The 26,515-nt window shown below is 41.0% G+C and overlaps 1 protein-coding gene across 1 annotated transcript in view; it reads right to left on the bottom strand.

The window, feature by feature from the left end:
• Nucleotides 1–8,165: 8,165 nt before the first annotated feature.
• LOC138223989 (growth arrest-specific protein 6-like) overlaps nucleotides 8,166–26,515 on the bottom strand; it is a 310,946-nt gene continuing 292,596 nt past the window's right edge. The window contains exons 2-5 of the mRNA XM_069180177.1: nucleotides 21,402–21,527; nucleotides 20,092–20,223; nucleotides 8,307–8,475; nucleotides 8,166–8,262 (exon numbers count right to left, since the gene is read on the bottom strand). Of these exons, the coding sequence (XP_069036278.1) occupies nucleotides 8,166–8,262; nucleotides 8,307–8,475; nucleotides 20,092–20,223; nucleotides 21,402–21,527 (524 nt within the window). The remainder of the gene's footprint in view (nucleotides 8,263–8,306; nucleotides 8,476–20,091; nucleotides 20,224–21,401; nucleotides 21,528–26,515) is intronic.

Genomic DNA, 26,515 nt, shown 5'->3' on the forward strand with positions numbered 1-26,515 from the left:
TATTCAGAGCCTTACTTGCTGTACAGAGTAGTGAGCTGTGATCACTCTCTAGTAATCGAGAGGGAGATTGAAGAATACATATTCTGTATTGAATCCTGTGCTGTCTGTGCTACACTGTTGACTCTGGAAGATCTGACAGCCTGTGTGAGGATGAGGCACCTTTAATTGCTAGGTGGCATAGTCGGCTACAGTTTTGTGGGTTCAGTATCCCAGGCAATATCCCAAGCATTGTGGGTTCAGTATCCCAGTCAGGAATAATAAATGTTCGAGTAGGGAACTGCTTCAGTGTGTGATCTGTAAGAGCTAGAGGTTTAAAACACATTCCTTTGTAAAACTACTTATTTGATATTTAAACAGGTGTGTCATTAGCACAGGTGCAATTTGTATAAATGAGCTCCAAAGAAATCCAGAGAAAAAAAAAGAGCCTCCAGATCTCACAGAACCCTGAGAGTCCAGAGACCCTGCTGGCTTCCAGGACACAACAATGGCCACAAGGTGGTGCTCATCTCAACTTTACACTTCATAACTGAAGTGAGTTTAAAATGAGTAAATCTACTTTTTTTAAAAAAGAGGATTCCACGTCAAATACTTGCTTGAATGCTATATACAGAAAACTTAGTAAAGTGTAAGAATGTTCAAGCTTTTAAGTGATTTAGGGACAAACTGTTAATAGTACTGCTTTAGAGCACTAATTAATTGAGCTTTGAATGCAACACACATTAAAGTAAATAGCCAAACCCTGACAGATTGCACCTGTTCTTCCAGCTCAAGCCTTTTCTAACTCTGTGACAGGATTTGTATACAGGAAGGAGCTTGGCATACCTGTGCCCTCACTGCTCCAAACAATTTAGGACTCACAGTTTTCCTGCATCAAAGCCTAACTCATTCAGAGCACCCTAAATTACAAACTCCAAGCGTTTCATTTTGACCTGAAGACCCTCACACCTGAAGAAGGATTCACAGCTGAAAAGTTGCGTTTTCTCTCTTCTTTTTTCAGCATGGAATAAACCTTGTTCCTTTGCAGACTATGCAGGCTGACGTGGCTACCCACCAAAGTAAATGTATTGCAAGGCGCTCTGTTTATTGACACTCCGACTCAAGTGTTGTACAGTGATAATAGACGTGGATAATGTCATCCCCATTAAACAAGTTGCTTATCACACAAATCCTGCTAAACTAAAAATTAGACACAAGAAGAGTATTGTATTAGTTTTGGGTTCGGCGAGGATGGACTCAGAAAATGAGAGAGAACGAGCAAGCGCCAGAGTGAGACAAGAGAGAGTAACAAACTGGGATCTATTCTGGTAGCTACACAGGGATAGGATGGCCATTGGATACAAGTATAACAGGGGTGTGAAACCAGGGAACTATTTACAAGAATGAGGGCGATCTCATCACACTGTACGCCCGTTTCGCAGTGGGTCAGCTGCACTGGTCAGCGGCTTTCCTTGTCCCCCCCCTGACCACAACTACTCCCCTCCTGCCACCTGGGGGCATACCCCAGCCAGGCACTCTTCGGCATCAGCGCCAGGCGAATGCGCTACAGTATTATTGGACAATGTTGTGAGGGTCTGGTGGAATTTCTCTGTAAACCGAAGAGCTATAGAGGAGACACATATCTCCATATCTCATCAAGTGTAAAAACCTTCTCTTTTTACACTTGTAAATGAGAACATTCCACTCAGTGGGTGGGCAATGCATTGTTATCTCAATCACCTGCTAATTCGTTTTACACCATGGGAAGACAAGAGAATGTGATTGTACTGTATCTGTACAGAATGTGTTGCGTTTACAAAATTAAAGTGTTTAAAGTGTATTATTAAAAAGTTAAAAAAACATAAATCTTACACAAAGATTCTAAGATGATCACAACGAAGTGTATTGCATGTCTAATGGTCTAACCCCATTTTGATTAAAATCGCAAACGCGTGTTTAATTAAATGCCTTTTTTGATTCACAATCTGACAATGCAAACCAGGGTAAAGTTAGATTGAAGTTCATAAAAGGATTTTGGCATGCCTGTAGCATTTTCATGAAACCTCCTAGAGTTGTGAGAACACTTGCTTTGTGTATAAGGTACATTATGAATGTTTTTACAGCCTTCACTTTGTCGTTTTTATGCCATTTTTTGGACCACGCATGAATATTCTTATGTCCATATCTTCGGAAAGGAATCAGTGCGAATTTTAATACTAATTAAATGACAGCGGGCACTTTTTCTCCCCCTCTACATTCTCATGTTAGAATAAGCTAACCTTCCAATGAAAGACAGTCCCCCTTCCCCCCACGGACAGGAAAAGTGCCCACAGGCACTTAAACTTAATATGGTGAGAAGGAGCACGTAAAAACGTTTCCAAAATAACCACATGTAAGACTTTGTTGCTTAAAATGTTTAGGGAGAAAGTGGAACACATAAAAGACAATTTTCCCAGAAAGATCTGATGACGAGGAAGAAAAATCAACCGTTTTTAGCACATAAAAAGTGGTTATCAACTATCGAAAGCTGCTTTTATAACTTATAAAAAAAGTTAAGCTGATTGTACCCATCAGTCACGCTAATAAAGCACCTTGAATTGAATTGAACTGAGAGAGTGAGAGTGAGAGCGAGAGAGAGAGGAGCACACAGAGGTCTATTTAGGTAGCTACACAGGGATAGGGTGGCAATTAGGTACAAGTACAACAGGGGTACAAATATAATCCAGGCGATCTCACCAAACTGTATGCCATTCTGCAATGGGGCAGCGGCTCTCCTAGTCCTCACCCTGACCACTACTACTCCCCTCCTGCCCCTCGATGCGTTCCCTAGCCAAATGCTCTTCAGCCGCAGCGCAAGGTGAATGTGCTACAATATAATAGAGTCCCCATTACCCCATCAAGATTAAAATCGCAAACACGTTTTTAATAAAATGCTTTTATCTATTCACAATCTGACTCACCGAACTCACATTCCCAAATGCCCCCCCCCCCCACACCTCTGCTCAACAATCTTAGGAAGAACACGAAACAGGCTATTGATAAAATTGTTGCAATTTTGTTCTGTCAGTTCTTCCTCCCAGAACTTGTAAATTGCATTGATCAGTTCTTGCTTTGTGCTAGGTTTAGCCGTTTTCTGAATATAGTCTTTCAGGGAATGCCATACCATCTCTATTGGATTTAAATCTGGGGATTCAGCTGGAGTTTTCAGCCAGTTCACTCCCTCTGCTTTAAGCCTCGCCTTTGCTGCTGTGTGTTTCGGATCATTGTCCTGAAAGAAATGGTGCCTTGATCCAAAGTGCTCCCGATGTATGGGACAGCATGCTGTTTGACCGCGACTTCCTCGAAGAATTCATGATCCATAATTCCTTTGAAAATAAGAAGTGGTCCCGGACCTCTTCTAGATATACCCCCCAGACATGAACCTTCAGTGGATGTTTTGGGTTTTGCTTGTTCACATATTTCCCTTTTTTATAAAACGACATGGTTGAAAACTGTTCCAGAGCCACTTGTTTCTTCATTGAAAAGTACATCATGAAATGCCTCTCCCTGTTCAATCCATTGAAAACAGAAAGGGGCATAAAGCGTCTGATAGTCATAAACGATATTAATTTAGGAACAGCATCAGAGATATATTTTTAACTGCACTGCATCGGAGAGAATCTGTATAGCTTATAGGAAATACATTTTTCCTGCATCAAAGTTTAACTCGTTCAGAGCACCCTACATTACAAACTCCAAGCGTTTCATTTTGAGCTGAAGACCCTCACACCTGAAGAAGGATTCACAGCTGAAACGTTACGTTTTCTCTCTTCTCTTTTCAGCATAGAATAAACCTATTACTTGTTCCTTTGCAGACTACTCAGGCTGACGCGGCTACCCACCAAAGTAAATGTATTGCAGTAAATGTATTGCAAGACGCTCTGTTTTATTAACAGACACTCTGACTCAAGTGCAGACCTTGCATTATTTAAGCCTCCCTTACCCGCGTATCGCTGCTCGGTATTGAGTTCACTTCTTGTTGCTCTACCTAGCGTTTCTTTTCCTTTTGCCTTACTGGAATTCTGACTTCACCTTTTGCCTTCGGACTTCGGTTCTCATCTCGCCCCTTGGATTGTTTGCTACCTGTGACTATTTTTGGAATTGACCCTGCCGCTCTTGTTTCGACCACAAACCTGTCTCTCGTTCTGGATTGTTCGCCACCAGTGCCTTTACCGGATCTTGACCTACCTTACGCCTTCGGACTACGACTCAGCTCCTGGTTTTGCTCTGTTTGCTTACTCACCTCCCAAGGACTCCTGCATCTGCATCGGATCCTTTTCACCACTACCTAGCCACGTTACACTGTGGAGGTTTCTTGGGGTGTGAGGAATCCGAAGAAGCTCGCTCACACTTGCAGAAGGCTCTACAGCCGAAACATTTTGTTTCCTTTCTTCTCTTTTCAGCATGGCATAAACCTTTACTTGTTTCTTTATTATAATGAATCCTTCAGAAGATTTTATTTGTAACATATTTAAATGATTAAAATATTAGGATGTTTCAGACTAAAATTCTTCAGGTGCTGAGTAAGAAAACTAAGCACTGTGCAGTTTGTACATCACGAGCTAAGAGGAGAGAGACAAGTGTCAGCAATGGGAGAACTGAGTTGAATATTGTGGGAAAAGAACCCTGATGATTTCTGCAATTTCCCTCAAGGGATCAATAAAGTATCTATTTACTGACAAAATCAAAGTGCTGTTACAGCGGAAACAACAAGTGACCTGTTCTGTCTCCCTGTTGTGGTCATTATGTGTAACTGCAGTTTCTGTTTGATTAACACATCTTAAGGAAAAATACCCAGATCCCCCTTGTCTCATAGTAGCTTTGGTGATCTGTCTATAGAATTGGAGTTGATTGTATTCTATTTAACATAAAATAAATATCACAATATAAAAATAAATATCTAGTTAAGCTACAAATATTTAAATGTTTTATTTGATGGCAATTATTAGCTATAATGCTAATTAACATTATTTTATTTGTAATTTTCAGTTTCATAGCCTATTAAGCTTAATACTAAATAAATCTACACATCCTTTCTGTGTGTTTATTATACAACATTTATAAATGATGTACAAACCCAGCTCTGTAAAGTGCAATTGTAGCAGCTCTGCAGCTGTTCTCAGCCTCAGTGCTCTGTGGTTCCTGTTGATGAGCCAGAGCAGCTCCTGTAGAACTAAAGGAAGTTTTTGTACAGACGTGTATCACTGTGTGAGAGGAGTACTGTCATACTTCTGACAGTAATAATCTCCTGCATCTTCAGCCTGGACTCCAGTGATTGTCAGTGTAAAGGCTGTTCCAGACCCACTGCCAGTGAATCGATCAGGAACCCCAGAATAGCGTGTTGTTGCACCATAAACCAGGAGCTCTGGAGCCTGACCAAGTTTCCGCAGGTACCAGTTCAGGTAGCTACTAACAGACTGACTGGCTGTACAACTGATAGAGACAGAGCTTCCTGGGAGAACAGTCTGAGCTGGAGACAATTTGCCCACTGGACTCTGGAGGTGAAATAGTAACAATAATTATTTTTTAAAACATACTTTTTTATTAAAAAAATGTATATACAGTATATATATTTGCCTCAGAAAACACATCTGCTACGTTTCTACTGACGTTCTTTAAATTTTTGGTTTATTCTAAATTTATTCTAAGTTCTTTAAAACTCAGGTTATATTGTGAAATGAATGCTAACAACATAGAATTAGAGAAGTATTTCCAGACCCACTGCCATTGAATCACATCAAGAACCCTAGATTTATGGGTTGTAAGCAATATGGATTCTACTCAAGTCCATAGAGCCTGTAGGTATGCAATGTGTTTAATTACAATCTAGGTCCTGGAGATTGGTAGCAGGATGAGCCGTCAGGTGGGAACGCAGGTGCAGGAGTTTCCCAGGGTGTCAGCAAGGTAAGTGTAGGGAGCTCCAGCTGAGAGATGTGGAAGACAGGCTGATACTGTGCTGAAAGCAGGCTGATAGTGAGGGGAAGGGCAGGTGGCAGAGCAGAGACACTCTGGGGTAAGACAGACAATGGAGCTGCTGGGCAGGAACTGTGCACAAACTGCCTGTGGAGAAAAAAAAAGTCTCTGCTAGTTCAATGCTATTATTACTATTCATTCTGAAATACCCTATTGATATTTGGTGCAGCCTGGCTCCCCTCAGTTTGCTATTGCCCTTCTGCCCAAGACATTCAGACACCCTCAGCATGATCATTCACTGATGGACCTGATAACATCCTAATCAGTCCTTAGCTGTGATTTCGTACCTTAAAATATAGCCACCAACTCATTTCATTGGTAAACTCACTGGCTCCACTTCTATCTCTGACTAACTTGGCAAATTGGATTTTACCAACCACGTGACTGCAAACGTCCAGATCAGGACTTAACTTTTCTCCAAGACATACTGTAAGACCCATACAGTGAGTCACTAAAGTAAAGAATTCTGCCCGAGATATTGTTCCTACAACACATGAAATCTCACAGTATATTTTGCAAACCAATTGTTAATTTTTGATTGATGAAACTGAGGCAGTTGGACTCTTTTTGTCAGCATTCTGAATATCCAGACAAACCTGTATTCAGTTAAGGGTTGTAGCTGGGACAAATCAAGTTTATCCCACCTATCTTCCTTGAGGCTGTATCCAAACGGTTAACTGTGACCAGAAGTGGGTTCTTTAAGGTATGCCTATAAGGAGCAGAGGATGAGACACAATCAGCTGAGCCCTTATTCCACTCAACATAGCTGGAATGGAGTGGAGTGTGGTGAGTCTGGTTAAAGCAGCATATGGCTCTGTGTGTTTAGACATACTGTAGCAGGACTGTAGGATTAAAGCTTAAAATGTAAGTTGCTATTATAAGACATCAGTTAACTTCTTCTTAATGTTCAGTGACACCGATGATTGACTCCCTCCTCAATTCCTGCACTTTGTACAGTATGTTGGGCTGGAGAGCACATTGAACAGAACATCTCTGACTTCAGGAATTGACTCTGGGGGAGTTTGCCCTCTGGTTGCACCAAAGTGATTTTACTTTTCTGTGAAAAGAAATTGCGAAAACTGTGAAACAGTACATTGAATGTACAGTACTTTTCTAAACCAATATAATTTTCCATCTCCAGAACTCACTGACCTTGTGCAAAACCTGAAAACCGTCAGAGAGCCAAACATTCCCTTGTAGCACCAGTTGTGTTTCCTGCTTTTAAAGAGGTTATTTTTCCAAACACTACAATCCCCCTGAAGCACCTCAAATCCAGTACAGAACAGGCTCTTTGTGGGTCCTGGCAGGAAAATAGAGTATCATCCTGGTTTCTTACTAAATACAATCATATTAAAAATGATACATACTGGAGATCATCGAATTTGTAATAGGTTTCTGATCTGTACATGTTTTGGAGTTTCACTCTGATGCCTGAAATGCAACCAATTGGATCTGTAGAAGGAAAAACCTCTCTGGGTGTGTCTGATACCTTCTCTGTCTCCAAAGTGGTTCATAACGTGTCACTCCCACTGTGGGCGTGTCTGATACCACATCACTCCCACCTAACTATTCATCTTCAATTAATCAACTAGTAGGAGCTGTTCAATCAGAATAAAAAGCTGACAAATTAAAAACAGGTCGTGTAAAGATCTGTGTGCCGACGCTGCACAACTGAAGTGTAAACAAGCAAGAATATCAATGAAGTTATGAAAATGCACTGGAGGAGCAGAGCTCAGCTGGAATGAAAACCAGCAGACTGTGTTCCTGGATCCCCAGGGCTGGGAGCCACTGCTCTGGATTTATTTTCACGTCCAGGGAAATGTGAGAATGACTCTCAGTGAGACTCTGATCTCTGGAGGGGCTCTGCCTGGGCGTACAGACCTCCAGCCTGTAGAGATCACTGTGCTTTGGAAAGAAGAGCCCAGAGGCCCTGCAGATTTTTTAAAGCTTTATCCGTCTTTATACATGGAACGGCTTCGGCAGATGCTTTGTCGTTCACATGCCGGGCCGCCCTCACAGCAGATTTCCTGGACATCTCAATCCCTGCGTGGAGCAGGGCGGTGTGTTCCCCCAATAAGCAGACTATGAAAGGGCACGAGCAGGTCCTGGTGATAATCCATCAGCTGGAAGGGTGTGAAGAGCACAAAGGCACCCAGGCTGGACTCATCCAGGCTCCACTACTTCACCAGCCCGCCTTCGTACAGAGCGTGGATGCCCTTGCTGTGGATGGCGGCCAGGTCGCTCAGCGCTGCCTCCTGGCAAGCCTCGTCACTCCTCCCCAGGAAGAACAGGGACTCGTGGGACCAGGTGTGAGATACCAGACCAGCCTGACCCTGCTCTCAAGCGCTTCGCTAACGTAGTAGAAAAAGATCGACGGGCGATCCGTGATGGACTTGCCCCTATGGATCCCTTCCTTCTTCCAGAACTCCTCCTTGAAGAGCAGGAAGAGTTCAGTCCAGCTCTCATAGTGGATGCTCTGCAGGGTCTCTTCCTTGTGCAAGGAGAGAGGGGGGTTCAATCTGATTCATATGAGGGTCCCATAACTATGACATGGAATCCAGGCACAGAGAAACAAGACCCATGGGAGCAATGAGGCTGTTAAAGATGGAACTGTAACAGTGGTCTGTAGGTCATAAAATGAACCCTAGAGCTGGAACAGGTCAGCTGGTGAGCAGCAGGCAGGAGCAGCAAACAGGCAAAGCACAGTCCAGAACTGAAGTTAGGAGACAATTGCAGCTTGGAGCTGGAGAGACACATCAAAGGAACAAGAAAATATCTGAAAGTCAAGGTCTTTAGAAGCAGTTCAGGTACACAGCAGATTGAAACTCAAGGAAAGTGCAAAGCTCAAATTGAGACAAATTTGGTCGATAGTCCAAGGAGAAACTCAGATACAGCCAGGAACAAGGCAGTGGCTCAGAGATGAAGCTCTATGCCACAGCCCAGAGCAGAGCTCACTCTGAACTTAAACAGCCTGCTTCACCAGGAGACGGGGAGAATGTGCTGATCCACAGGTGAAGCCTGCTTCCTGTCTGACTGCATTACTATGGCAGCCAGCTGACTGATAGAACTGCCAGCTCCACAGCGCCCCCGCGAGGTCAGCAGAGAAAACTGGTACATTGTACTAACAGCCAGACCCAGACACTACAGTGTCCCTGAGCTGATAAAACTAAAGCAGATTTCTTTAGTTTCTTCTAAAGTTTAAGAAATAAAAACTATCCTAATCCAACTATCTGTAAAACAGGCCAGTGGTGTTTCATTAGTATCAGGAGATATACTCTTACACTTACAATGTATCTTTGAAGTATTCAACTGTAAACAGAGAAGGATAAAGACTTTAAAGAAATATAAAAATAGGGTTTTTCAAAATGTTTTTTTCTAAAAAAAAAGCACTACAGTCTGGTATTGAGCTCATGTGTCATTCTGTGAGCAGTGTGATTAAAAACACAGTTTGTAGAAATGATTTCTTGAGTTACAGCATTGCTGCCTGGCAGCGCTGGGGCCCTGGATTCAATTCCCTGGGTGCTAACTGTGTGGAGTTTGCATGTTCTCCCTGTGTTTGGTGGGTTTCGTCCAGATGCACTGGTCTCCTCCCACAGTCCACAGTCAATATCTCTCTCTCCTGCCGCACAGTCAAAATGATTCAAATGATAAATAATTTAATCACAGTTCTTTGAATACTGTAACTTTGTGAAAAGGTCTCTTATAGTACTTACATAAACATGTAAATGCACCTCCAGTACTGTAGGTCTCAGCTGCAGCTGTGCAGCCCTGCTGAGGGAGGTTTTTGTACGGCTGTGTAACACTGTGTGGACAGATCTTTACTGTTGATGTAGTGGTAACTCTGACAGTAATAATCTCCTGCATCTTCCGCCTGGACTCCTGTGATGGTCAGAGTGAAGTCAGTCCCAGATCCACTGCCACTGAAACGACCTGGGATCCCAGTCTGACGGGTAGTTGCTGTATAGATCAGGAGTTTAGGAGCTTCTCCAGGTTTCTGTTGGTACCAGGCTAGGTTGTAGTTATTATACACTGCAGGACTGGTCTTACAGCTCACAGTGACTGTCTGTCCTTGGAGAACTGATCTCATTGATGGAGTCTGAGTCACAGTAACCTGTCCACTGGATTCTGAAAATAAAAATATATATTTTATTTTGTTTTCATTACCAGCATTATATTTTCAAAAGGTACAATGCATTATACAGTACTAAATTTGTATTTCCCTCAAAAAACTATTAAATAATATCTTACCTTGAGTGTATATGAGGAGAGTCCAGATGAAGATGGTGATGAAAGTCATTGTTGCTGTGGGTTCTGTTGCCATGAAGGGCAGCTCTCAGTCATGAAGTGTTAAACTCACAGGGCTATAAACACTCCCAGAGCACTGAAGCATGTGCTGCCAATGCAAAGTGTCTCTTCTATGCAAATTGTCTTCCTCTGTCTGCAGAAAATGTTAAAGAGCAGTTTCTGTAGTTGTCAATTAAAGCCGCGTGGCTCTGGTATGCAACACACTTTCTTCTCCTGTATTTAAATCCTGTGTCAGACTGAACAATGTGAGCTAAGCTGTGAGCAGAGGTAAGGCTTGAAAATGGGTGGATAGTTTTCCTCTGTTCTGCATCATTCATTAGTCACATTTTTTTTTAAAGATGAGATAGAGGGGCTTTCTGTCTGATCCCTGACTGAATTTAAAAGAGACATTGAGCAACATGAGACACCAGTAGTTGAGGGCCAAGGAGAGATCACAATGTCTCACTATGTACAACATCTCCCTCTGCTGGGGACTGTGGGGAGAGCATTATCATTACAACCCCGCTCTCCTCATGATCTAGAAAAGAGCAGGACTTGCAGCCTCCAGTCGACAGCACAGGGAGCTACACTGAGGGGCTGTTCTTTCCACCTGCTGGAGGGTAGAGTTCAAGCTTTCATACACCGGTCAGATGAAGTGGTTTTGTTACAGTATATACAGGGAATTCAAGGTGAAGGTTGGTGTGTGGATTTGAAGTGCTTGCAGGGAAAGATTTGCAATGTAATTATTCTTTCTTCACAAGTTTTAATGTTCTTAGGCCATATGATCCACATCACTTAGGTTGAGAACTGTCACAAGTAGATTTTTTTATAGCCATTCCTTCACCCTGTGGGGATAACAGGAGTTTCATAGTTTCTCCAGGTCTGTGATGGTACCAAGTAAAACCATTGGTTGGTGTATTATTAATAATATATTTATTTATAAATAATAAAATATACCTCAGATGCTTATTATACACAGTTTCACATTTGAAACATTTAAAATGACATTTCTGCTAATTACAAATCTTGTATTAATTTATTTGCTACTCGCCACGAGTACAGACCACAAGTGTCCATGTGAAGACACTGATGAAAGTCATTTTTGCTGTGGGTTCTGTTACCATGAAGGGCAGCTCTCAGTCATGAAGTGTTAAACTCACAGGGCTATAAACACTCCCAGAGCACTGAACCATGTGCTGCCAATGCAAAGTGTCGTCCTTAATTAATTAACCAAGCTGAGCTGTAAACATGTTTGTGCACTGAGGTCTGTGAAGAAATGTCTGCTGGAACCTGGTTCTGCCTCATTATCAACAAACACAACTTCATAGCAGGAATATTCCAGGAGTTTCTTTTGTAAACAAACCTGAGGGCTCAGTTTACCTCATGCTTTCCTGCAGATGTAGTTTATGTTACCTGATGGCATTTAGTGATGTTGTTGTATTCTAATGACATGTGATAGTTACATAGATATTTTGCTCATTGTTTTGGTTAGTGCTGCCTATCAGGCAACACCAGGTTAGATTATAAAATATAATGCAGTTTTCCAGTAATTCCAGTAGAGGTCACTGTTGCAAGCTAGAATTACACTGACTTTCAGTACTTTGGCTCCCCTTCTCTTACACTTAGTTTTTCAAAGTGGCTCATCTTAGTCAACAAATAAAGATACAAAATAGACTTCAGATCCACACACAGATCACATATCTGATTTTATGGGTTATATACTGATAAGTATCAGATTTAATACTGTATATTGATCTATTTATGTATATTTACTCTATATAGATATACTGAAGTGTATTGCATTGTAGTCAATGATTAAATTTATTTACAAAAAAAATGAAAGTGAGAGTTTTAATGGTGTAGTGGAGGTGTGAATACAGTTTGCACTGATTGACAACTGTTAGATGTTTGAAGGCCACAATGTCTCACAAATACCTGAAAGCAAGCTATTTGTAGGTAGAAAGGATTACAGTATTTAGATACAGTATACACTTCTGATACAGTTTACATTTAAAATCTAAATCCTCATTGTTTAAACCAGTCATCTACAGTTTCCATGACATGTGAAGCATCCTGGAAACACTCCTGCAGTCAAACTACATCTGTGGTACCAGTCGCACTTTTCAGATACTGAATGAGAAGTTTAAACACTGGTGAAGGAACTAAACAAGCAAAAGGCCACAAAGAGATTGAACTGACACCAGCAGGGTTTGGGGAGCTGTGTACCTGGTTTGTCAGAGAAACACAGAGACACAGTCTGATAAATTTCAATTCTCCCATGTGAGCAATTCCTCCCAACAACACAACAACTGACAGATTTCCCCCCCAATCCTCTCTCTAAGATGAGATGTGTAATGACATATTTCTGGAGCACAGATATGTACAGATGCAGCCATTCAAAATGCGCGAGCGATACAGCATTATTTTCCGGTACGCTGTACGCAGTCTACCGCGAGTTACCGGTAAATACCGCGAGTTACCGGTAAATACCGCTAGCAAAATAATAGTATCCGGAATTTCCGCAAGGTGGAGCTAATAAAGCTCAACCTCTCATGTTTGAGCTGTAGCCATCAAAGTCTATAACGAAGATATTACTAATAGTATTAATAATAAATGACCTTGGACAAGCTGTAAGCTCAAAGTATTGCACTGGTCCACATTATTTTTTTCATTGACCGTCTTTGTAAAAGTAACACCACAGTATTTCGCAATCACGCATTTTTTTCCAATCATGCAAAGTACAGTAATTTTTGAGAATCGATTCACCATGCCTTTCACATGCTCATAAAAGAGATTGATTTAGGAACATAAACATATTACCGTATGCAAACTGTACTGTATACAGTATGTATATGTATATTTAATGTCTTAACTGTGCCCGTTTAAGTATTGAATATTTATATGGAATTTTACCACTGAAGGGAAATCTTAGTGCCTGAGCATAAAAAGAATAGGAGCATACTGCAACGCGTGTGAAGGCCATAAACTATATTAATTTTGGAACATATACATACAGTATGTGGCTGGTCTCGGTACTTTAAAGAAAACATACACGAAACATGGTTTCATTATGACCAGAATCGGTCTTGAGATATTTTTAACTTGATTTATAGTATTTGAGAGGTATGTCTTGACACCGAAACTACGTAAATACTGCTCACATATATGTCTTTGTAAAAGTAACACCACAGTATTTCGCAATCACGCATTTTTTTCCAATCATGCAAAGTACAGTAATTTTTGAGAATCGATTCACCATGCCTTTCACATGCTCATAAAAGAGATTGATTTAGGAACATAAACATATTACCGTATGCAAACTGTACTGTATACAGTATGTATATGTATATTTAATGTCTTAACTGTGCCCGTTTAAGTATTGAATATTTATATGGAATTTTACCACTGAAGGGAAATCTTAGTGCCTGAGCATAAAAAGAATAGGAGCATACTGCAACGCGTGTGAAGGCCATAAACTATATTAATTTTGGAACATATACATACAGTATATGGCTGGTCTCGGTACTTTAAAGAAAACATACACGAAACATGGTTTCATTATGACCAGAATCGGTCTTGAGATATTTTTAACTTGATTTATAGTATTTGAGAGGTATGTCTTGACACCGAAACTACGTAAATACTGCTCACATATATGTTTCTAGGTTTATATTATCCATTTCATACGGTCAAATTACTTTTGAGCAACTGATAAGAAGCGCGAAACGGTATGCCCAGGGCGTTCTAGTTTTTGTTTTGTTTTAATGCAGTGCAGTGGATTGATTAGAGATATCAAGTACATACAAGTCATTTTTTAAATGTTGTAGTTTGTCTTGTAAAAATGTTACAAGTACATCATCTGTCAACAACTACACAGGTTCTGTTTCCATATTGCAGATTTTGGCTACGTAATATTATTTTCTAATTTCACGTTGTGAATATATGATTTGGGCAAACAGAGCCGCAAAGAAGTACAGTAGGAGTTGACTTCAGTGATGTCACTGATGGGATGTTTCTAAAAATCCATCCTCTGTAAAACGTCTTCCCTAGTTGTCCTGCAAATGTATTCGCTAATGAAGCTGTGTGTTCTGAGCCTGGTTCTCTACATTTCTGTATGAACCAGCTTAGAGGGCTAAAGACAGCTTGTGTTTAAATTGAGTGTAAGGCAATTTATGCTTCTAAAGTCATGGTCAGCATTTATTATTGTACTGTGCTGTAAACTTGTTCTGTGCCAAGTCACATTATTTTATAGCGTTTTTATAGCGTTATCAAATCCGGTGGCGCTGTGTGTTAGTTTCCTGACTCCCATGTCACATGGTCTGTGATTGAAACCTGTAAAACCGGTTTAATTCGTCTCAGCCAGCACTCTTTAGGTGTGAGGGTCTTCTGCTCAGAATGAAACGCTAAAATGTAATGTAGGCTCTGAATGGGTTCAATTATGATTTGGGCTTGATTAAGGTCGCTGCCTTTCATCTAAAACCCTACTTGAATCCTTCTAAACTAAAAACCAGTGTTAGTGAGTTCTAAATAAAGAGGTATCCAGGTAACAGTGAAACGGGCGGACAGTCTGGGGAGATCACCCGTTTTCCATGTAAATAGTTCCCTGGTTCCGCACCCCTTGGTGTTTCTCTCGCTCTCTCTCGGGTCACCTGATCATTAGCTTGAAAGATTTCAGTGCTTTGTGTATATTCTAATGGTAGTGGGGGCAGGGTGTGTGGGAACAGGTTTGGTTGAAATTGCATTGGAGATCTATGTTCTTCACACCTGAAACATTTTCTCTGAAAGCATTTTCTTCGCAGTTTAACCGATCTTGTTACAGCATGTTACAGTTTACTATTATTAACCATATTAATTTTAAGTGCTTAATGTAAAATCTTGTAAAAATATATTTTCATTGTTCAAATATACATTAAGTCTGACTATCATATAATAAGTTAAATACAAAACTAAAGAAAAAATAGGGTTAAATATAATTCAAAATATTTTGCTAACAATGTTAACTGTTTATGAATAATAAAATGTATTAACTAAGGAGTAGGATGGCACAGTTGTTAGTATGTTTTTTGTTTTGTTTCTTTTTCATAAATACAACAGTAGTACCTGATGTCTCAGTGGCTTTCAAAATTAAATTATGCAATAAATAACCACATGTAAGACTCTGATGCTTAAAATGTTTAGGGAGAAAGTGGAATACTGGTGTGTATTTTTTCTTTAAACTACCAGTACCAGCCATATACAGTCTGTAATGTAGGGATTTCTATATGTCTTTATTTAGTGGTTACATTAGTGACAAAGGCTAAACTTTTAGCTTCAGTAACGTGTACATATCTCCCCTTTTTATAAAACGACATGGTTGAAAACTGTTCCAGAGCCACTGTTGTTTCACCAGTGAAAAGTACATCATGAAATGCCTCTCCCTGTTCAATCCACTGGAAAAAAGAAAAGGAGCATAAAGCTTCTGATGGTCATAAACGATATTCATTTAGGAGCAGCATCAGAGGTATGTTTTTAACTGCACTGCATTGGAGAGAATACCATAGTGTGTTTTTTTTTTTTACTCCCTGGCGGAAACTGGCTTCCAGAAGAATCAGTATGGCTCAGAGATTAAATAAAACTTCACTCGCACCAAACAAATGTATATTTCTAAATATCACAACATTATCGAATTTCAGTCATTTTAATAACAATGAATAGTCACCTATGCGTTACAATATAAACATTTATATTGATTTAAATCGCGTTTAAATCACCTTTATTTAAAACCCATAAATAAAGCTGATACTGTTTAGACTTCCAATTATTTAAAACTGTATTAAAGCAGCACGATACACAATGCAACGTAAATCGCTATCTTTGTCTTCTGTGTAATAATGTTCACCTCTCTGTCCAGCAAATTTACAATAGTAATAATAATGAACTTTATTGTATATGGCGCCTTTAAAGGTGGCTCCTAAAAGCGCTTTACAGGTTAAAAACAATACTGTTAGGCTGGGAAAATGATTTTTTTTAAAGAAATACAAAATGAGATATAATGATATGTTCCGGCTTAGACATTAATGAAGAGCATAACGCGTGTACTGTATACACTGCAAGTACAACCCCCCTCTCTGCAGGAGTGCTGGCTGTAACGAATTGAACCGGTTTCACGAGTATTTTCAAAGTAGGAGGCGAGATTTCCAGCGAAAGACACCCTCAAAAACCCAGTAAGTACAGTACTTACTAGTTAAAGGCTAGGCTCCCGACTACGGCGAAAGGAACCCTTCTTTCATTAGAAGACAATGAACATATTTTAGCCCTGAATGAATTAATAGCAAACATGGTTTACATAAAAGACATTTTTCCAAGAAAGTTTAGCCTTTGTCACTAATGAAACCACTAAATAAAGACATAAATATAAAAATCTTAAGATTTTTAAAAGACATGACTTTGCTAAAAATTATTTGAAAATAAAAACAATTACAACCGCCAGGGGAGAGAGAGAACAGGGGAGGGATGTTGGTTTTGCATAAGGGGCGGGGCTATGGAAATTAGGTCTGTTTGGGAATGTGTAGTTACATGTTCTGGCTGTTTGTGAATTATCGTTGTTGAGTATGGAGTGTTGAGGTATTGATTTTGTGTAATGCTTTATGTTGAAAATTGAGGTGGATTTTCTTTATGATAAACAAGATAAACTGGGATGGGAGGAAGGTTTGGTTTTGCATAAGGGGCGGTTATGCAAAACCAAACCTTGATATGATAATTAGAGGACTTTGCGAGAGTAAAATGGTTTGATTATTTGATTTTGTATTGTGGTTGTTATCTATGTTTTTGGTTGGTATTATGTTTATATTGTAACGCAACGGGGGCTCAGGCGGGCGCCCTTGCCGCATTAGGTCGGCCCCTGCACCGTCCGGGGCTCGAACCCGGGACTTCCGCGTCTCTCTGCAGTGACCTAGCCCCGTGAGCCAAAGAGAGATCTCTCCACAGCCCAGTAGCTGTGGTCCTGCTATCACAGGGAAGGGCGGTGACGTCACCCGCTCTTACACACAGTGCTTGTCGGCTGTAAGCGTTACACTCTCCCCCGCTTAAATCGCCGTCCCCGGCGAAGGGCTATCCCATCCCACTTCTGACACCAATGTAACGCAACGGGGGCTCAGGCGGGCGCCCTTGCCGCATTAGGTTGGCCCCTGCACCGTCCGGGGCTCGAACCCGGGACTTCCGCGTCTCTCTGCAGCGACCTAGCCCCGTGAGCCAAAGAGAGATCTCTCTACAGCCCAGTAGCTGTGGTCCTGCTATCACAGGGAAGGGCGGTGACGTCACCCGCTCTGGTACGCCGGCTCTTACACACAGTGCTTGTCGGCCGTAAGCGTTACACTATGGTTGTTTTTGTTGGTTGGATGTTATTATGGTTATTAATATTACGATCTATAGTTGAAATCTGAGCCTAAATAAAAAGAAAAAGCAAGTGATTAGGTTTATGAGCAATCTAATTACTTATTCGTTTAAAATGCTATATAAAATAAAGTTTATTATTAATTTGCTGGACAGAGCGGTGAACATTATTATGCATAAGACAAAGATAACGATCCTGATCAGTTTAGAAATCTGTGTACGCTGTAAGGTTTTTACTTCTTAAACTTTTAAAATACACGTTTTGAATAGAAAGAAATCCTCTTCCTGGTACAGTATGTATAGCAAACCAGCACGTCTTTTTTCTCTAATCAGAGGGGTGTCAGATGGTGTCAGCCAATCACCATTCTGCATTGGGTAGCAACGGGTGACTGTTCTCAGGCGGAAGATGTAAACAGCTAAATGTTCGTGTTTTAAATATTTTTTTTAAATTCAATTAAACAGGCACAGTTAAGACATTAAATATACATATACATACTGTATACAGTACAGTTTGCATACGGTAATATGTTTATGTTACGTGATTAAAAAATAAATAAATAAAAATGAAAAGTCCAGCACCGGTGGATTTGAACACACAACCTGCCAGTTGGTAGTCACTTACCTAGACCAGTAGGCTACAAGACAGCTCGCATGAACAGACAGGCGAAACAGCCCTACACAGCCCTGCCGCAGTACACGGATATAATCATACTGTTATTAAATTCTTGAGATACGCGATTCCATATTATATTCCCTTTTAATCAAATTCTAAAAGTATGCTTGTTGACTCCGGTATCACGTTAGTTAAAGACTTCGAAGCCTTAGAAATATTATGAAACGCCCTGTTAAAAGCAAGGAAGTTTTTATGCCCGTTGAAGTAAAACAAAATGCCTGACAAAGTATGGCTTGGACAGATTCCAAGTGCTTGTTCAAATGTGCTAAAGAAATTATACTTTGAGTATACAGCTCGTCCAAAGTCATCCATTATTAATACTATTAGTAATATCTTCAGTAAAGGCTTTGATGCATAAATATTTCTGATAAAGGTAGGTTGTGTACTTTTGTCCAACTGAGCAATCTTGCTTTCATAAAATATACCAACATTTTAATGACTGATGATTAACATGCTGTAATACACAGTTCAAAATTAAAGGCTCAAATGCTTTACATGAGAGGTTAAGCTCCCCCTGGCGGCTTTACAAGGCGACGCCGTATAGTTAGTCACGTGACACACGTGAACTACGTGATACCGCGTGATACCGCGACACGCCCACCGGGGTATGCCGCGAAATACCTCACCCATTTTGAATGGCTGCATCTGTAAGCCGGCTCGCACAAGCAATGGAGGCCGTATGCGTTACACTCATGTTTTATATATATATAACATGTTATATGAATGCAAAGGAACAAGCAATAGGTTTATTCCATGCTGAAAAAAAGAAGAAAGAAAACACAACGTTTCGGCCGTGGATCCTTCTTCAGGTGTGAGAGAGACAAGGCAGCAGGCAAAGGTGAAGTAGCGGGAGAACAAAGGCTGGGAGGGAGGAGGATATGTATCGGATATGTATTGCGTACGTACGAGGCAAAATAATGGAGATGCACTCGTACGTACGCAAGAGGAGCTCCAGACCAACGTCTCGGAGTAGATGTAATACAGTCGGAATTGAAGGTCTTAAAAATAGTCCATGGACTGTGTGTTTAAAGAGGTTGAGGAATTGAAGAATGAAGTTTTGGAATTAGTAAATACTGAACAAGAAAAGCAGATTTAAAGACCTTGAATTGGGGGGAAAAAAAAGTTTGTAGTACAGCTGCTACAGAGACGTATGATTATTGATCTGGAGCACCTAGAGAATGCTGTTCCAGCTCGTTTCTCGTGAGTCACTAGTGTGTCCCTCCTTTGTGGGGCCCTAAAGATTTCGTAGGCCCCCAGTCTCTGTGCCTGCGGTGCCTCATGGGAAAATCCGGCGCTGGTTCTGCCATGCAGTAGTTTCCGTTTTACGTTGTCGTGCAGATTTGTTTTTATCGTGGTGTCAGTGTAAGAAAAGTTTAACTGACCTCTGACCCCAACAGGAGTGTTGTGGTGTCTGGGGATGGGGTTTTTCTTTTTTTTTCTCTTCATTTGTCCCTGATAAAGTTTGATAACCGGCCAGGGTTATCACGTTTTTTTAACCTTCCCCGAGTGAAGGAAAGCTTAGGTTAGGAAATTAGTTCAATTGTACTGGAGGTTGATAGGCTTGCTGGCACAGAATACTTTTAAGACATACTTTAAAAGTCTCAGCTAAAACTGTTTTTTTTTGTTGAAATCAAATTATTTGCGCGTATTTCCCATCCTTTCCTGGTTTCGCGTATTTTTCATTGAGTATTTGTGACGTTTTCCTGCTTTGAGAGGGCTGGTCTTTCCTGGGTGTCTAAGGCCCCAGGTGGTACCTAAGGGACACCTCCCCTTACCTGCACAGGTGCGCTTGCCAAGGTGAATCTGCAGCTTGTAGCCATGGTTACAGCGGCAGGTGTAGGACCCGCCCGTGTTGATGCACTGGCCCCGCCCACTGACGCAGGGCTCCGCCTCGCACTCGTTGTCGTCTGAAACCGAGAAGGCCTCCTCATTTCATCGGCTGGACCACAGTTAGTGCCCCCCCCCCTCCTGTGCAGTCAAACAGGCAGGCATCTAGTGGGATCTTTCCTCTTACTGGGCGTCCTGGACAAATTTCCCCCTGGCCTTTACCCATCATGGCCTCCTAATAATAATAACTCTTCAGGAGGTGGTCACAAGCTCCACTACGCCTAATGGGAGGGGCAGCGCCTGTTGAAGGACTTTGCTGAAGTCATCAAACAGCGGGCAAAAACAACAGGCGTCACCATTCAGCTGAAAGAGAGCAGAGGCCCTGGCTGCCCAGTGCCCAGCATAGTGCTAACTGTGCGCTGGCAGTTAAATGAACCCTGGTCCATCCATCCATTGTCTAACCACTCTATCCAGTACGGGCTCGTGGGGGAGCCGGAGCCTATCCCAGCATACAACAGGCGCAAGGTGGGGTACTCCCTGGACAGGACACCAGTCCATCACAGTGCGCGCCCACAGACACACCTGGCCGATTGCCCCAGAAGCCGATTAATCTCCCAGCCTGCCTTTGCACCATAGGACGCGAGCATGGTGAGACCATGCAAACAGACAGCACCCCCAGGTCTGGAATTGAACCGGGGTCCCCAGCACCGCCAGGCAGCAGTGCTGACCCAGGGTTCATTACGTTGTCACCAGGTCCCTCTCTGAGCTCAACCTCTGCCTTCCCAGACCTACCCACCCGGGAACAACTCTCCCTCTAATTTCTAATGGCCTGTGTGCGCAGAAATTTGTGAAAGTTGTGCAAATTTCTTTCCCAGTGACAAAAACCTTGTGCGCACTAAATTGAGCGTATGTCAAATTGTAAACCTGAAATTATTTTTTTGTTAATATAGCCATCCTCATAGAAGCATAGAGATCCAAAAGATCCGGGACAGCTATTCCATGAACCCAGTCATAGAGACCGAGTGTCAGAGCGGGCAGGAGCAGGGAGGTACGAGACTACAAGAGCATTGATATTGACGATCAAGTAGCAAAAATAATGCACACAATTTTTTGTGCGCAATTCAATTTCCTATGTGCACTGATTTCATGACCTGTGTGCGCACGGGCACACGCGCACGGCTAAGAGGGAACGTTGCCCAGGACTCTCTGAGAGCCAACTTGTGAGCACCATGTGAGCGGCTGAGCACGGGCTCCTCACCCACACAGTACTTCCTCTGGGCGTGAGCCTTGTACCCAGTGTTGCAGAGGCAGGCGAAGCCGTTGGCAGAGTTGATACATTCTCCGTGGCCACAGATGTTCCTGTTCAGCCTGCATTCGTCCGTCTCTGGACAGGGGAAAACATGGAAGGGGGGGAACCCACAAACAATTAGTGACGGAGCAGCTGATGATCACAAGCTTTCAGGCAAAAATAAAACCAGAGGGCACAAGCGGAAACTATGGGGAAGTGCATTTAAATGAAACAAGCTGCCATGTTGTTGAAGCAGATAGCCTGGCTGCAGTTAGGAAAGACTTTCTTTACACAAAGGGTGGTGGGAGTGTGGAACAAGCTGCCTAGCCATGTTGTTGGAGCAGGTAGCCTGGATCCCGCAATGAGGAAAGACTCCCTTCTTTACACGGAGGGTGGTGGGAGTGTGGCACAAGCTGGCCAGTCACGTTCGTGAAGCTAATAGCCTGCTTTCTTTCAAGAATCAGCTGGAAGAGGTCCTGCAGTTAGGAAAGACTTTCTTTACACAAAGGGTGGTGAGAGTGTGAAACTAGCCATGTTGTTGGAGCAGGTAGCCTGGATCCTGCTGTAGCGGCAATGCTTGTTAATAAGACAGAATTAAGTGTTGCTGTGCTTTCCCAAATGAGGCCCCATCTCTCTCTTCATCTCTGTTGCAGCCACAGAGAAACTATTCATGCAGGCTGATTTAAGGTTTCCTTTGATAAGGGACAGCTCCCAAATGGGGATGCAGTTAGCTAAGCCTGGCTATCATGATCAATGGTCATCCATTGGCGCCTATCTGTCTAGGGAGTGCCAGATGGACATCTGGACTGCATTCCTATGTGTCAGGAGTAAGTGACTCATATCTCATCTTGATCAACCAATCAGGGACTGGTAGGGCCGAGTAACCCACGTGGGACTCTGATGCCCAGGAAACTTTCAGCCAATGAACGAGCTGAAGTTCCTCCAGGTAAAAACAGGCAACACAGAGAGCCTGAAGTAGGGGAAATTGTAGGAGACTATTCTAAAGAGAATTCTAAGGAGAATTCCAGGGGTGCGAGACAATTCCAGGGCAGGATGGCCCAGGAGCAGAAAGGCTCCAAGGGCAGGACATTCTTGCAGCGCGCCTCCTGACCATCCTGAGACTCAGCCCAGACAACCACGGATCGGCCAGTGTGTCTGAGTGCCAGAACTTTCCTTTGTTCTAAGAGTCTAGAGCGGAGGTTGCCAGAGAGTAACCAGAGGATCCACCCGAGGTTAGCATCAGCAGCAAGCCTCGTGAACAGGTCAGAACTGTGGACAGCTGAATCACTATTCAGAACTCCTATTCCTGACTTGCTGGAACCCACAGTCATCTTTTCTCCTGTGCACAAACTTTGCTAGTTAAAGCCAACACTAACTAGCCGGTCAGTGAGCATCAGCAGCGCACCGTCGCAAGCCGCACAGCACAGCCTGGCACGGAGCCAGAGAGCGCGGATTGGACAGCAACAGCCTGCAACTGTTTCTTTGTGCCCGCAGGAGATCTGAATCCCCAGAGGTTGGATGAGTATTCAACTTCACAGCATTACAGCTCGAGAATTCAATTGTTAACCCAACCAGTTGATATCAATTTAATTCCTAAGAGTTATGTACTTGTTTTGAGTATCTACTGTAGAAGTTATAACCAAGTTCATTTACGAAATGGTCTTAATGAATGATATACTGAACGTATGTCCTCTTGATATATGTAACACTTTGTAACTTATTGAATATATACCTTTTGTATTCTGATAACCCTCTCGATAAGATCTGTTAGGTTTACATGCATATTCTATGTATTAATAAATGTATCCTCGTGTATTAGTACCTGTGTGTGTGCATTGTTTGAGTTATGTCGCATGGTTGGATTCTAAAGCCATCAAAAGAATCAACTTTGTGATTTACTGCTACAATGAATAATTGTCTCAGTAAATGCCCAAACCCTACAGAACTGGTGCCTTCAGAGAGCCACTATGATTACATATTTGGCGTCCCTGAGCTGGTTTTCTTACACCCATGATTTGCATAATAAAATTTTGAAAGCCACTGAGACTTCTGGTGCTCCTGGTTCATTTCTGAAAAAAAGATACAAAAAGCATGCTAACCAGTGTGCCAAACCTGTTATTTAGGTAATACAATTATATATTTATAACCCTATTATATTTTACTGACATTTTTCTTTATTTTAAAATTTGGTATTTTACTTATTTTCTGATGCAGTACTCAGATTTAATGTATATTGGAACAAAGTCTTGTAAATTAATATTTTTTTCAAGATGTGGAAGAAGGGCAACAATTTATTACAGTGAAATTGTTAATATTCATTATTGATTACTAATAGTTTATGCTTACACTTGCCTTTCGTATTTAGATGTATATGAAATAGTGAACTAAGTGTGACATAACACTCAGAAATACAATCAAGAATCGCTTGTGGTATTTGTATAAATGAAACTTTTCTAAAATGTATTAAAAATATTAAAATAGATTAAAATGTATAATTTTGCCATGTGTAATGTCACGAGGAAGTATAATAAGCACCTGCTTTGTTTAACGATGTTTCAAACATAAAACTAACTGGTGAGAAAGCTATTTTTAATGCTAATTAAAAATCTTGAAGTTTAAAAGAAATGATATACGTTGCTTGATTAATTTTACACAGACACGCTCGGTGCTGTAAGCAATCCAGGCTGAGGATGGCTCATTCTGTATTGCTGAGCTCCACACCTCCTCTCTCTCTCAGTTCTGCCTCTTCTTTAACGGAGCTCAGTGGGCAGGGTGCTGTTTTCTCAGCAACCTGATGATCTACTCACACCACAGGAAGACAGGAGACCGTGATTTTTCCCGTATGAAACGCATGTTATGTTTACAAAATTAAGGTGTTTAAAACATTTAAAAATTAAAAAGAACTTACAGCATACACAAAGATTCTAAGCTGATCACGAAGAAGAAAAATCACCCATCATAAACAGGCATTTTAATAAGAAAGCAAAAGTTATGAAAACGTGAGAAAACAAATTACCCTGAAAAAAAGATGTTTGAAATTATTCTTTATTATGAATAATAAATTAATATTGCTAATAATGATCAGATACATTATTATAGTTCAGTTTCAGCGGTCTTTTTAATACCACTTTGTTATTTTCTATTGTATTAATTATAATTATAGTTTCATTTTAATGCTAGTTGTAAAGGCTTGTTTTAAATTGCCCCACTGGAAGAATATTTTGAATTGAACCGAATTAAACCAGTTTAACTGTATTTTTCTACCACTGTTGACAGTATTCACCTTTCTCATTCATGTTTCTATTGATATAATTTAACTTGAATACTTTGTGATATAAAACAATAAAAAGTCAGTATAGTGTACATAATATTTAGGATTTTATTTTTTAAAAAGGAGTACTTAAGCAAGAATAAAACACAGACCTCTGGTGGGAGAGGAGCTCTCCAAACCCATTGGTCCAACACACCACTCAGCAAGACAGCTGAAACAGACAGGTCAGAATGTTTCCAAAAGTAATCACAAGTCAATGAGTCGATGCAAATGTTTACAAAGAAAGTGGAATACGGTAATACTACCAGCTATATAAATATATTGCATTTAGATCCTTAAATTAATATTGTTTTAATGTCTTTAGTTATGCGATTTCATATTATATTAAGCAGACTCTAAAGTGTCCGTGTTGAAATAACGACAGCAAGTATTCATAGAACAGGTTAAAACATTATAGCTTTTTATAAAATATATAAACTTAATATACTGTAGTATATTGTCAGAACCTTTCCAAATAACCACAGTAAGTGACCGAATTAAAGAGTTTGATGCATAAAATGTTGATGAAGAAAGTGCAATACTGTAGTAAATTTCTTTAATTTAAGCTACCGCTATCAGTCAAATACAGTATACAGATGCAGCCATTCAAAGTGCACGGTACAAACACGTCATACCGCGGTACGTGATTGGTTGACCGACAGGGGCGCTCGTGGTGAGTTGGTCGGTCATAGAAAGATTTAAATGTCTTTACTGTGCCCGTTTTAGTATTGAATATTCATATGGAAATTTACCACTGAAGGGAAATCTTTGTAGCTGAGCATAAAAAGAATAGGAGCATAATGTGTGTGAAGGCCATAAACGATATTAATTTTGGAGCATAAACATACAGTATTACAGTACAGTATGTAAACTGTATATGGCTGGTCTCGGTACTTTAAAGAAAAAATACACACCAGTATTCCATTTATCCCTAAACATTTTAAGCATCGAAGTCTTTAACTAACATGTGAAATAACAAAAAGTGGTGGAGAGGTGTGGTGGTCTAAGTGCTGGACCTGTAAGCAACAGGTCAGCTGTTCAGATACAGCTGGTGCCATGACTTTTCTTTTAACAAACATTTCTTTGAAAAAATAAAATAGCAATATTATAGACAATTAATTGACTTTTTAGATTTCTAAATATCACAACATGTTCGAATCGAAGTCATTTATTAATAACAATGAATAGTCACCTTCTTTCCTTCTGACAACGGTTCCTGCTTCTGCTTCCTGCCTCTATTGTGACCGGGGTAAAGTTAGCTTGAAGTTCGAAAATGATTTTGGCACGCCTGTATTGTTTTCATGAAATTCTTAGAGTTACAAAAACACTTGCTTTCTGTATAAAATACATTGTGAATGCATTCTGAGCCTTTACTTTTTCATTTTTATGACAGTTTTTTGACCAAGCACGAATATTCTTTTGTCCATATCTTCGCAATGGAAGCACAGAACGCCTTCAAACCAAATGCATTTTAAAGACCACGACTTGTGGAAATTTCCACAGCCTCTACATCAAACTATCCGTGGGATAATTATCTTTTTTTAAACCTCCAGTTTTTCATCGATGCGTAATTACGCACTAACTGGAACCCGGGGGACCGCTGTGTACACACGTTCACAACGCGAGAAATACTGTTCAATACAGCTTCGTGAGAAAAACCCGTATATGACAATAAGAAGCAGAACAGCGCAGTCTCCAATTACCCAGACTGTAAGCACAGGAATAAAGCTTTGTTTGATTTCTGAAACCCTTCCTTTACGTCCTGTTTTCATTC

This window comes from Lepisosteus oculatus, chromosome 18, assembly GCF_040954835.1.
Source record: "Lepisosteus oculatus isolate fLepOcu1 chromosome 18, fLepOcu1.hap2, whole genome shotgun sequence".
NCBI classification, from domain to species: Eukaryota; Metazoa; Chordata; class Actinopteri; order Semionotiformes; family Lepisosteidae; genus Lepisosteus; species Lepisosteus oculatus.